Raw genomic sequence first — 13,592 nt, forward strand, 5'->3', positions numbered from 1 at the left:
TCCATGTGAAATTGGCCCCTGGAGTTTGGCTGAAGGTGTTCTTTACGCTATTCTATAAGCCATTTAGGTATAAAAATGTTGAGCTTGTAACAGATTCAAAATGCACCTCAAGCTATATGAGGCGTGAGTAATCATTTCTGCCACCACATTTATTAGTAATCTGCATTTCTTGGAGCACGGTTTAAACAATATGACCGTTAAATCGCATTTTAATTTCTAAATGGGCTGATATATCAAATTGAATGATTGATGACTGGTTGTGGTTACTGCATTTTATATTTTCAGACCTAGGAAAAATGGGTAATTTGGGAGCTCCTTACTTCTTACTGGGTAGAGTGAAATGTTTGCTTATTCTGAGCAATTTGGTAAATTCCAACAACCAACATTTTGCAGAAAATTAAAATATATTATGGAAAATTAGAATATCTTCAAAGAAATAAACATATTTTCTTGCATGGTTAGAATTTACAGGATTTTATATGTTCAAAAATTATATCAAATTTATTGCAGAAAATCAAATTTGTTTTAAATCAACCTGTACCTGTCTGGGGAAGTTTTTTTAACTGTCCATCACCAGTGTCCACTGTCCTAAGATAGATGACACTCCCGGGATGACACTTCTTAAAATATTAATAATAGACACCTGCAACCAATATGTCTAGAGGTACAAAATGTAGTATCATATAATTGCTATCAGCCTGTAATACTTTGTATTTACAAATGCTTTTTCCATGCTTATAATATATACTGGCCCAATAATGATTGCTGCCTTGACCAGACATTAGGCTAATCAATGCAGGAGATACTCCATACTCCTCTTTCTAGTGTAGATAAACCAAGACTGTTGTTGCATTGGCGCAGAGGCCATTTTGTAGCTGTTATTAGGAGCGAAAATGCTTTTTCAATGCTAGATGGTCTGCGTATTAAGTGGAAGGAAGAATTGGGCCTAGAAATAAGAATGCAGGTCCTCTGTGGCCTCAAAATCACTTCAATGTTTTGTTTTGTTAGGTCATGTCTACAACCACACAAGCAAACCCAGAGCACTAGCCTCAGTGTATTGTGAATCAGAAGATTTCAATTTGTAAGAATATCATGGTGTTATGAGTAAAGTTTGAACTTGCAGTTACTTTTTGATAGCTTTTCAACATTTTCTAAAATTAAGTTGGTACTAAAATAAAATATTTTGCAGTACTACCTTGATTCAATGTCTTTTCATAAGAGTCAAATGTGTGCAAAAGCTACCTTTTGTGAGCATGTGTAACTAATACTTTTGTGGAGGTGGTTTTTCTATTTCAACCTACAGAAACCTGCTGATACTCAATTCCTTTCAATGCCTTTTCTGTGTTGATTCTACACAAATTAGTGATGGGAATTTAAATTTAAATTCTAGCCGTTTTTGCAGTCTCAAAATCTATTAAAATATCTTAATTCTGACTGAAACAACCATTGGTTTAATTAAGCAAATTAGGTTGTCAACGGATATTTCATGTCAACCTAAGTTTGTTTTTGTTAAATGTTCCAACATAGTAAGCTTATTGACAGGTTAATATTATTTACTGTCTTCAGTCAAAAAATGGTGTAGTTTAAAATGGATGGCCCCACAGGTAACTTCTTTGAATGCTTTATGAATGATAACATCATGTATATTGGATGGAGGAACCTGACAAATCTAGAGCATTAAATTAATTACCACTTCGTTAATATCCACATGCATGACACTAATTATACACCAGCGCCATTTATCATTCATAATGTGCATATCCTACACAATTCACACAATATGATTTCACAGCAACAAAATATGTGGTCATTCAGTTTAATTATTTGCTTTATGTTTTCAATATAATATCAGGATTAAATATAACTTTTGAAATATCTCTTTATTATGTTAAGAATAGATAAGCTTAAACTATTATGATTAAATCATTTATGTAGTTTCAACTACTTCCTTCCTTCAACATTCAAGAATGTCCGTATATCACTCATTCTTAAATTGGACAAAAAAAATTAAGGTTCCAATTTACACCCTGGTAGACTACAGAGGTCAAAGGTCAAAGCTTATCAGTAACGGAAACAAGTCAAATTAGGTCCTGTGAATCACTTAGCGTATTATCATTATGATTTTAATATATTCACTGCTTCATTTGAAATGTACCTGGCCAGGGTCTTACAATATGCAATATTACTTATCTGCTTCTGCTTTTGCAATCAATGGTTGTCTGAAAATCAAACTGATATTAATATTTTTTGTTTCACTTCAGTAAATAATTTACCTTTCAGTGACCCTCACTTTTTCACACATTTTTTTTCCTATAATGTTTTTAAAATGATTTTTGTACAAGGTATTTATCAAAGTGTTGATAATGTTGATATAATTTTCACCAATATTATATTTATATTTTTAAATTTCTATGGCAAATAGTTACAAAAGTGTCTGTGCAAAAATTCATATTTATATATGCATTTAGGAAGGGGTACATGTACAACCCCACAATACCCAAGGGGAGGTCAAGTAATTTCAGGGGCAATATTTATAATTAAATCACAAAATAGCAGTTTACTGAAGTATAAACTATACCGCCAAAATAATATTTCAGCAATTGGAATTGCAAAATTTAAATTCGCAAAAAGAGAGGGTGAAAAAGAGTGCATTCTGCAACATGATGCACCTGGAATTACTGCATGAACAGCATGGACATAAAATATTCATCAGAAAAATACCTAGCATCTATACAATACACCCAGGTCAGCAGTGTTTCAGTCATGCTTTGTTTGCAATACAATTGGTTATTTCCCAAATGGCTTCCGGCCATGACCGACCATACTGGTTCCTCACAATCAAGTTTCCTAAATCCTGCATTTTCTATCAACTTGGTTGAATTTGGAGGTTCATGTGCAGCCAGCAATGGTATAGGTCACCTAAAATTCAGATTTACTTGCCCAATTTATCAAGTCATGTGTAAACATGAGCCAATTTTAAAGCATGTTTTAAATGGTCTATGGTGAAATCAAATTACAGTCACCATTTGCCCAGTTTTCCAGATTGACAATAGAATCACCTTAAAGAACCTGGAGTGCATAATTGAAGTTACCTATATTGTTTGGAGCAAACTTTAGTATTTTGATGGTTTTTTACAGGTTTATGTGGTTATGTAGGCTTACAATTGTTAATCCTAACAAATAATATATGAAATTAATTGAAATAATGTTAAATGAAAATAAATTTCAATATATAATTTATACAAATTATTTTCGTGCACCTGAATTTGTTCTGAGCAATCTGATGATCAATTAACTAAATTGCAAAATTAAACAGAAAAACAAATCATTAAGACCTAAATATTGTGCCTTACAGGTAGTCAGAGATCTAATGTTAACATTTCATGTTTCAATTATCCTCCTCTTCAAAGTTTATAATTTAGAATGGGCCAATGAGCTCTAGATGCATTCTGTAAGCTTTAAATATCATGCTTATGTAGCCTCTTGCTTTCCAGGATCAACTTATGGGCACAATCAGGGATATTCCTGCTCACAGGGGTTTGATATTCATGTGCGATATTAGGCATGTCCACACAGAGGGCTTTTTTCATCTAAACATGGCTATTGAAGTACAATTCGAGCAGATCTACATCATTTGACTGAAAATGAGTAAAGGAATTTGATGGTATATCACAAAACATTTGATGATCCTATGATTGAATGCTTGAGTGCCCCATACTGAACACTAATTTTTTTTGCAGGACCTAAAATCTCTAGTATATAGAAGGTTGCAAAACCCATATACCTATACCTTGCATGTCAAAACATATTAGTTTCATACATCACAAAATGCATGCATGATGTGCTCTGAACATGCTGAAGCCTACAGATTCAGGACGATCAACTATCAACATGCAAGGCTACTGTAAAGGCAATTCAGTCATGCAAAGACACATAACATATGGTATCATCTTTAACATAGATGATAACATGTCCGAAATGTTAACAAGATGCTGCTAATATCAATCAAATATTTATGACATGGCTTCTAATTAATTTTACAAGCATATTGATAGTTCATGGCCATTAACAACTTTCTAAATTATATATCTGCACTAATTTAACATAAATTATACTTCAATATTAAAATTGCAAATTTTAGTATGAATTAAATTACCATTTCCATATAAAATAGAAGACAAAACAATTATATTTTCTTTTCTGTGAATATGATCAATATTAACTGTATACAATACTTCCAATTCTTTGCTGATTGCTTTAAAAAATCTGCATACATGAAATCATTGCTGAAAGTGATTTATTCACATAATGTTGCAAAATTTATATTGATAGTAAATATTTTAGAATCTGAACATCCAGCGATAATGTACTTTAACAATGTTGAATGCAAGTACTATTCTCGGCCTCTCGTCCATCAATACAATGAGGTCTGCTACAAGCACAATATGGCAACTTCAGGTCAGTGCTCTCATTTCTGATGCAAAAATAACATGCTTTATTTATTTCTATTGTGTATATGGACTGGACTGTGTCATCAAGGCCTGTGAAAAACACAATTGCTATATATATTATAGGCCTAAAACTTATTGAAATGAAATCTATAATGTAGTAACATATTAGTGAGAATTGATTTGACATGTAAATTATTAATATTAATTATGTAAACATTTATAATCATGTTTGAATTTGAATCTGGTTATAATGAAATAAAGTAAATTAGTAATTCAAATAAAATGATACATTAATTAGTTGAATTAATTAATTAGTGTAACTTATGTTAAAAGTGCGGCATTATTTGTTTGTGCCTCAGGCAAAATTGATATAATGTAATATTTTGTAAAATGTAAAATTTCTTGTTTATTATTATATATATAATTATAACAAAAGCATAAAGCAAATGTGCACCATTAGTACAGTGATTTAATCCATTTAAAACCATGTTAGTTGTGTTAAAAATATCCTAATGTTATTATTTCAGTTCCAAATTGTACCCCACCTATGCAGCTTTGGAGCAGGTGCATGTACATCATGTATTTTATAATACCACTTACTAACATTGGTTACAAAATGACTCAAAGACCATGGCATGATGGCAATCAGTATTCCATATGAAATTATGAGTGGTTATAAATTCATGCAGTCAAAATGACACAAGAGTCAGGAATATATTCCTACTGCATAAGCTATTGTACAACTGGGAATTGAATCAAAGACTGGTGATGTGAAGAGTTCTTGGGGAGGGGAGGTGTGCTACTGTACATCATTTGAGAATTGCTTCTAGATCAACAACTAAATCACATCCAGTTTTTGCTTGGAAATTTGCATCCATCAAAATGCATCCACGCAATGATAAAATCAAGATCAATTTTAACATAGAAGGTCAGTTTTATCACCGTGCTGGTTAAAAATCCAGGCAAAGATAGTGTTTTTTTTATAAATAGATTTTGTGCATCAAGAAGCACTCATCACTGACCTGCCATTATACATAGCCATTCTACCTACAGGTGTGTATAATCACTATGGTAATCAATATTTTGCCAACAATTATTGTTTCACTGGATTGTTGCATCCCAAATTCAATAATGATTCTAATCACAGTGAGCCATTTATACAACAATTAACATGTTTCTAATCATATGACATCATATTAGCAAGCAAAATTGTGCACATTTTGGACAAATCTGCACCACATTTCCATGAATTGTGCTTGATTGGAAACTACTGAATCCCCATGAATTGAAGGTATTACATGTGTTTATAGAGTATCAATATCATAACACTTCTGTATGTTAATGGATTGTGAGATCATTTCAAAATGACCTTTGAACCTTTAAATCAAATCATCTCAGCTATCATTTTCTTGATCTTATTTGAATGAAAGATCAGGAACCATCTTCAAGTTTGAGACCTCATTTTGCAACCCTTCACCAATACCTGCAGCAGCCCACAAACCCGGGCCACAAACATGTAGTAAATTGACCTTTTGACCTAAGTACTTGTTCATTTCCTAACTCCTGCATTCCATTCCTCCTACAGTTTACAAGTAAATGGGAGAGAGGGGAACAACTGATTGCAATATTGAACCCAATTTGTAGGGCAATGGAACTGGGGAAGGCCTCAAAGGCCCTACAGAATATTTTGCCTGATTAAAATAAAGAAGCTATAGCTTGAATCCATCATCCATCATGACCCAGATTTCAACCATTGCTTCCAGTGTATTTAGCTAAACTGTGACTTGATACGAACTTCCCACTCCATCTAATGCCATTATGAAATCTGAGCTGCAATCATCAATATCTTGTCTTGAAAATACACTTTCAAGTGCTGATGACCCTACCGGTCTGCTAAACTTGGTTGCAAAGATACATTCACTTTTTCCCCAAGAAATGTTTAATATTTTAGAGTGTGTTTGCTGATTTTGTCATAAAAATGTCTAACATGAGGCCGCTTGGATCAGATATAAACTGTTTGTGTAAAACAGCATATTAATTGTTATTGTTAGTTAGTATTCATATTAATGTTATTTTATTTCCATGCAAAGATGACAAGCCAGGCAATACTTCTGAGCATCAAATCAAACTTACCACCAGCTATATACACAGCACAATAATGGAGCAACATCATTCAACATGTATGGATTGCAAGGGTAGACATGAAACAGGTTACATACAGATGTAAGATATAAGGATACATCACAGGATAGTATCCAAAGGCATGATAATACACACACAAATACAGATATACAACTTATGATATCACTGTATGAACATGCACGAGTATGGTACAAAGACAGCAGAGGGGGAAACACAAATCATATTGTTTTGCCAAATATAAGTTTTTATTTATGGAAATGTTCACACACAGGCTACACACATACGGATAATTATATTATTGAGATGCATAAATCTTCGTTACGTATGATATTTTTCTTACTAATACTAAAGGCAATTGTTTTAGTTCTACTTAGTAAAGAAATATTATATTAAGCCTATATAGCTATTACTGGGAAGTAAGATGCGAATTGCACATATTTTTAAAACCAATTTCTCATTTGCCAACATACATGCACATGATTTTTATGGCAATGCAAATCGGATAATATATACCATGAATACTGAGGTGAATTGCAGCATTTTATGCCATTTTTTGTTTGTTTATGCAGTACTTTTGTGGCTAAAAGCACTTTTTCAATCAACATACATTCATATATTAGCAATTTCAGGCAAGTTAGATGTGAATTGCTCTTTTATTGCTCACTGCTCATCCTATCCAACCCAACCACAAATAAAAGCCCCCAAAGTGCCTGGTAATTCTTAAATGACCGATTTACAATTTGATTACACCTGATAAGATGCAAGGGACAAAATGTATGTGAGGAAGGTCTCAAATACAGTAAAACAGCTCGGTTTCACAAGCACAAGTTTTTAAATTTTGATTGCGCTTTTATCTGATGAAACTAATAGAATTTGCTGTGAATGCTTACTACTAAAGCTTAATTTGCAAGAAAAATTTCCACAAAAAAAGTACACTAAATCTGTGTGAATGAAAGTAGCTGTGACAATTTAAATTGGTACAGGTCACTGCCATGAACAGCATAAACACAGTACCTGCTGTAGCTTGCCAATATTCATGTTCTGTATAAGGGACATTTTTGTTGAGTCTACTATTTTCAGGCAAAATTCAAAACCGAAAATTTTGAATCCTAAGGAAATGTTTTTCAACCATAGGGTTAATAAACTATAGGGTTAATGTGCAGCACTATGAAACGCTAAATAAAACAAAGCACAAAACTGTTCATAGTTGTAAAATATATAACAAATTATTCCCTCTAATATATCCCGCTATATAGTTTATGATGTCATGGCAATTTCTATGCTTGGCGAGCACTATCTAGCTAGAATAATTTGGTTACAAGAACCAGAGATCCTAAAGGTTCTTTGCAAGAACAGACCTGTTTATGTTCAGTACGTACGTACGTCTTGTATGATGCACAAAAAGAAAAGGAAGGCCAGTATGCGTAAATTCTTGTATTTTTTCCCACTGATTGAAGATGTGATTTTTTGCTCAAGCTGCACTGTCAAACGTTTTGGCAGCTTAAAATTCATCTACATATCAGTGGCAAAAATCACATAGAACATGAATGCAATAGATTTGCCTGATATTACAGAATGATATACAGGCTGCATCAAAATGATTGGTACCCATCAGTTTTTAATATATTTTGAAAAGACCATTAAACCGAAGTTCAAACAAAGCCGTTTTCAAACAACAACATTTTTGGATATGCATCGGATACGCATCTGTACAGATCCGGCAGTAATTCCATCTCGTTTGTTGTGTTTATTCATCATAATTGTAATAACATTTACATGTCTTAGTCATTGGAAACATAGTTACTGATCATTTGGATACAGCCTGAATCTTTTTTAAACCTTAATTTTTTCAAAATATGCATTTATAAAATTAGAACATTTCAAAAACAATTACAGACAACTTACCCACATTATACTGGGGTTCCTTACTCCTGCAATGTAGGAAGAAAATAATAAAAGATTGTGATGAGTAATTTTGCATTGGTATCAGAAACACATCTCAATCGGGGAATGCGTGCAAGCATGTCCCCTCTGGCCACAAACTGTATGCCGTGTTATTTTTGCCTACACAAATATTACCAATTTTTATGTTTTTGAAAAATTATTTGATTTGTTTATTGAACAGTATTTATCAAGTATAATGTAAAGAAGTCTATATCAAAAATTGTGGATTTGTGTGTTATTGTCACGAAGTCCACAATGTGAAATTTTGCAAAAATAAAAACCTATGCAAAAATAACATCGTACACAGTAAAACATAATCTAATAATCATGATAATGGACTTTGCCAGTAGTGTGAAAGGCCACAGCTCAAAACCATCTTCATTCAATGAATATTTTGTTCTCTTATCTATTTCTATTAAATACATATCAATAAATATTTTCTTCATAAACCATGATAACAAATGTATATATATCTCTCCTTATGAGTGATTAGTGTTAGAAATAATACCCTGCAAATGAGTTTTAATAGCAGGGAACCATAATATTAATATCAACCGTGATTATGGACATATGATATTCCATATGGTAAAGATACACATAATGAGCCATAGACTAACACAAGATTTGATTTTGGAAGCACATGCTGGGAGGGATATTTACTGGTGATTATATAGGGATATTATAGGTTAAGGTTTCAGGATTAAATTTCAACATTTGGTTTACATTGATGTCACTTGGTACACAGTATTCTGATTTGATCCTGATCTGTATCTTTCCTAAAATTATACGGAAACCCTACTTAATTAATATATGATAGTATTGCAAACAATTTCATCTGCGGTTATTTTGGAAAAATCCTGGTAAAATATATAAACGGCCCAATGTCTTCAACAACGCAGAATGGTGCGATAATACTCCACATTGGAGGGATGCACCTATTTAGGCAGAAGCAGGACTTTGTAAATAATGTTTAAATACCAAGCCATTTAAATCACAAAACAGCTATGGTACATTTTCACCATAAATCATGTGCAGGCTAGGACTGCAACATGATTTATAGTTATACATTTATACAAAATGTACACATAGTAAATCTCATTCTCATTATGGTCCCATACATGTGCAAAATCCAAAACTTTTCTCACATATTATATGTATGTCAATTTCAAAAGGTTCAAGTAAATATACAATATACAAAATAGGTTGAAGTGATTACACATGAATAGCAAACATTACCTTCAACCTTCCGTGTTTACTTTGGTATTGGTAAAGGCTTGATTTCAAAAAAGTCTAGGACCAACCCAATTCTGTCTAGATGAAACACTTCATGGATAAAGCAGGTCTGTTTAACTCTATTTGTCATTTTGTACATTTTTCTATTCAAACATTTGTTCTTATTAAGTCTCAAATTAAATGATTGATTTAGCCTACATACTACATGAACTGATGAATTTCTTTTTTGATGACACAAATCTCAAACTAAATTCTTTCACCAAAGTATCAGTTGGCAGTCGCAATCACAGCCAAACAAGCACGTATATTGCACCAATGATCAATCTGATTGATCCTTTCTATTTGGTTTTAAAAACCTTTTATTTGTTCACTTTTCAGAGAACTCTTTAACATACGCATGGATTCTCATTGACTGATAAGTTAGGTTCTGTCAAAACATAGTATTTGTTTACTAGTTACTATTTTGATTTGAAATTTGCTGCCAATCAGTTGTAATCTAATCTGAGGTCAATAGGTCAACTAATTGACGCTTCATTGGGTACTCATCGTACTGGACATGTTTCCTGCCAAATATGTCATATCTTTCGTAGCTCTCTAAAATGCTATTAATAATTGTTTGTTTTTCACACATTCAATGAATCAACTGGGCAAAAATGTCACATGCATGTTTCCTTCTTCACTGCACACATCAAAGGTCAACAAGGTCAAATTTTTGCTAAAATAACATTAGGAGTTTGGGCTGATCAAACTTGCAAAAACCAACACAACAACCATATTTTCTCGTTATCAATTTAAAGTTTCACGTACAACTATATGAAATCAAAATCAAATTTCTGTGAAATAATTTTAGCAGGAAGTATGAACAATATCATACAATTCTTAACATGTTCCAACACCTCCAATCACATTCAAAGAAGGTTAGTCACGTTTCCCAGGTCAAGTTTCCAAATTCAACAACCATGTGGGACGTTTCATGTACTGCACCTGTAGATGCGTGATAATACTCTTACACCTATGTCAACATATAATGTTGATTCTCTCAATGCCCCTTGAACTCATGATAATACTACAGTGATAATTATAACGCATGCAAATAAATGATTCAAACCATGCAATAGTTTCGATTATGACAAACGTTCTTGTCAATTGCAGCAACAGATAAGCAGAACGAGCTCTGGCGGGAAATGTAAGCAAAATGTATCATGCAGGCAAATATGAATAAATTATAATTGTCTGGTAAGAGAAAATAATGATTATGAATCAATAAATTACCACTAGTAATAGGCAGCAATTATGAGTCGATATATGCATAATTAGTGTCTGCCATTATTGATGATTCTAATGAACAAAGCACTACCAAAATAAGGTGAACGGTTTTGGCTTAATCAACAGGGAGGTTCAAATCACAATTTCTTTCCTGGTGTCAAAAAGGTATTTTGTCTAATACAAATATTCAGGTATACTAGTAGCTTGATGAATGATGATCATCATGTTACAAATATGAACATCGTCATGTTGGTGAAAGAACGTCATATTTGCATTTTTGTCATTTCACAGGAGACACATTATTGAATTTATCAATTAATTTTAATTAATTTTCAATTTGGCCCAAAATGTCACTTAAGACGTTCTTGCACCGATTCAACAAAATGTTTTGTAGTATGAACATAATCAGAATGGAAAGTAACACCTTACTTATCAAAACTGATATATGCACTAACTAACACTTTGACTTAGTTTTGATGTAGACCTATATTTTAAAGTTAAGGAAAGATTTTTTTTTTTTGAATATCATTAATTAAATGGATATTGTAATAAACTATTTTGCAGTATATCATATTCAATATAATTTAATATGAATGAAATAAAATTATGAAACGTAATAGGTCACTGGATATGTTTTAACAATGATATAATATCAACCAGCATTATGTGTTAGTTTTGATTCTAAATATTATCTAGTTGTTAAGGAAAGATAAATTTTGGTTTCAGTGATAACGGAAATGGCATGTGTGGATATTAGGCAAACCAGACATAGAAATGGTGAATGAATTAGTTGCAACGAGGATGTTATGGAGACAGTGCATTATTAGGTTTTAGGGTGCCATGAATAGGATGTTAATACATGCAAATGGTGTCAAACCAACATGCAACGATACCAATTCTCTACAAAATGTAAAGTGGAAACAATTTTCCAATTTGAACCAATCAGATTAGACTTAAAAAAATACTAAATGACAACCACCTCCTCTTAGTTTGTCCGGTTTATAATTAGCGAAAATTATTCAGTTTTGGTTATTGCGTGTATCAATAAAGCGTGCATTAATGACACATTACGCAACATGCAACTAGCGTAAGTGCTGCACCCAATTGCGTGCAAGCTATTCTTTTTTCGCTAATTATAACCTCCCAGGATGGTTCATTTCATTGGGCAGTCATTAGCCCCTGAACATGTTTAAAGCAAAACATCCTAGGTAAACCTCGTGTGAGTCTTGGTAGTTTTGATTTAAACATCTTCAAGGGGCGCCATATTTATTTCCATCTGATTCTATAAAATGTAAACCAATTCCCATCTTCTCATCAATGTGTTGTTAAAATAGTAGAGGTACTTTATTTTACAATACCTGCCATTATATTTATTCTGAAAGCAGTATGTGATTGCTACTTTTTTACCATCTACCCCTGGATGCTGTTTTTTTCAGTGTATGATGAGAAAATGTGCAACAGTGCTATCTATATAATAATACGCATCGTCTATCTGTGTGTCTGTCTGTCTGTCCGCCTATTTTCTCGGAGACTAGGGTCGACGTTCCTCAAACTTGGTGGGTGGGTGCAGCTTGACCCCACACAGAACAAGTTTGTATTGGTTAGTGGGTCAAGGTCACCCGAGGTCATCCAGGGGTCAAATTAGTAAAAACTGTTTTTCTCGGAGACTGGGGGTCGTACGCTCTCAAACTTGACGAGTGGGTGCGCTTTGACCCGGGACAGAACAAGTTTGTATTGGTTAGTGGGTCAAGGTCACCAGAGGTCATCTAGGGGTCAAATTAGTAAAAACTGTCATACGGGCATGCAACTTGGTGGGTAGGTGCATCTTGACCTAAGACGGAACAAGTTTGTATTGGTTAGTGGTTCAAGGTCACCCAGGGGTCATCTGAGGTCAAATTAGTAACAACTGTTTTCCGCCTATTTTCTCGGAGACTAGGGGTCGCACGTTCCTCAAACTTGGTGGGTGGGTGCATCTGGACCTCAGACAGAACAAGTTTGTTTCGGTAAGTGGGCCAAGATCACTCGAGGTCATCCAGGGGTCATCTGAGGTCAAATTAGTAAAAACTGTCGTATGGGCATGAAACTTGGTGGGTACAGTCAACTTTTAGAGTCACATTTTTGAACGGTCATTTTGGGGTCATCCGGGGTCACCCAGGGTCATCTGAGGTCAAAATAGTAAAAAATGTCATATAGGCATGAAACTTGGTAGAGTCAAATTTTTGGACGGTCATTTGGGGGTCACCCAGGGGTCATCTGAGGTCAAATTAGTAACAAATGTTGTATGGGCATGAAACTTGGTGGGTACAGTCAACTTTTAGAATAAAATTTTTGGACGGTCATGTTGGGGTCATCCAAGGTCAAATTACTAAAAACTGTCGTATGGGCATGAAACGTGGTGGGTACAGTCAACATTTAGAGCCAAATTTTGGAAGGTCAGTTCGAGGTCACAAAGGGTCATCTGAGGTCAAATTAGTAAAAAAATGTCCTATGGGCATAAAACTTGGTGAGTACAGTCACCATCAGCCAGGTAATCGCGACAGCCGAGAACCGCCAAAT

The 13,592-nt window shown here is 33.6% G+C and overlaps 1 protein-coding gene across 5 annotated transcripts in view; it reads right to left on the reverse strand.

Annotated features, from left to right (window-relative positions):
* The window catches only part of LOC140152813 (77 kDa echinoderm microtubule-associated protein-like), a 93,381-nt gene that overhangs the window by 33,221 nt on the left and 46,568 nt on the right, over positions 1 to 13,592 (reverse strand). For all 5 annotated transcript variants that reach the window (XM_072175319.1, XM_072175320.1, XM_072175317.1 and 2 more), the window contains one exon: positions 8,499 to 8,524. In XM_072175319.1, the coding sequence (XP_072031420.1) occupies positions 8,499 to 8,524 (26 nt within the window). The remainder of the gene's footprint in view (positions 1 to 8,498; positions 8,525 to 13,592) is intronic.

This window comes from Amphiura filiformis, chromosome 5, assembly GCF_039555335.1.
Source record: "Amphiura filiformis chromosome 5, Afil_fr2py, whole genome shotgun sequence".
Classification (NCBI taxonomy): Eukaryota; Metazoa; Echinodermata; class Ophiuroidea; order Amphilepidida; family Amphiuridae; genus Amphiura; species Amphiura filiformis.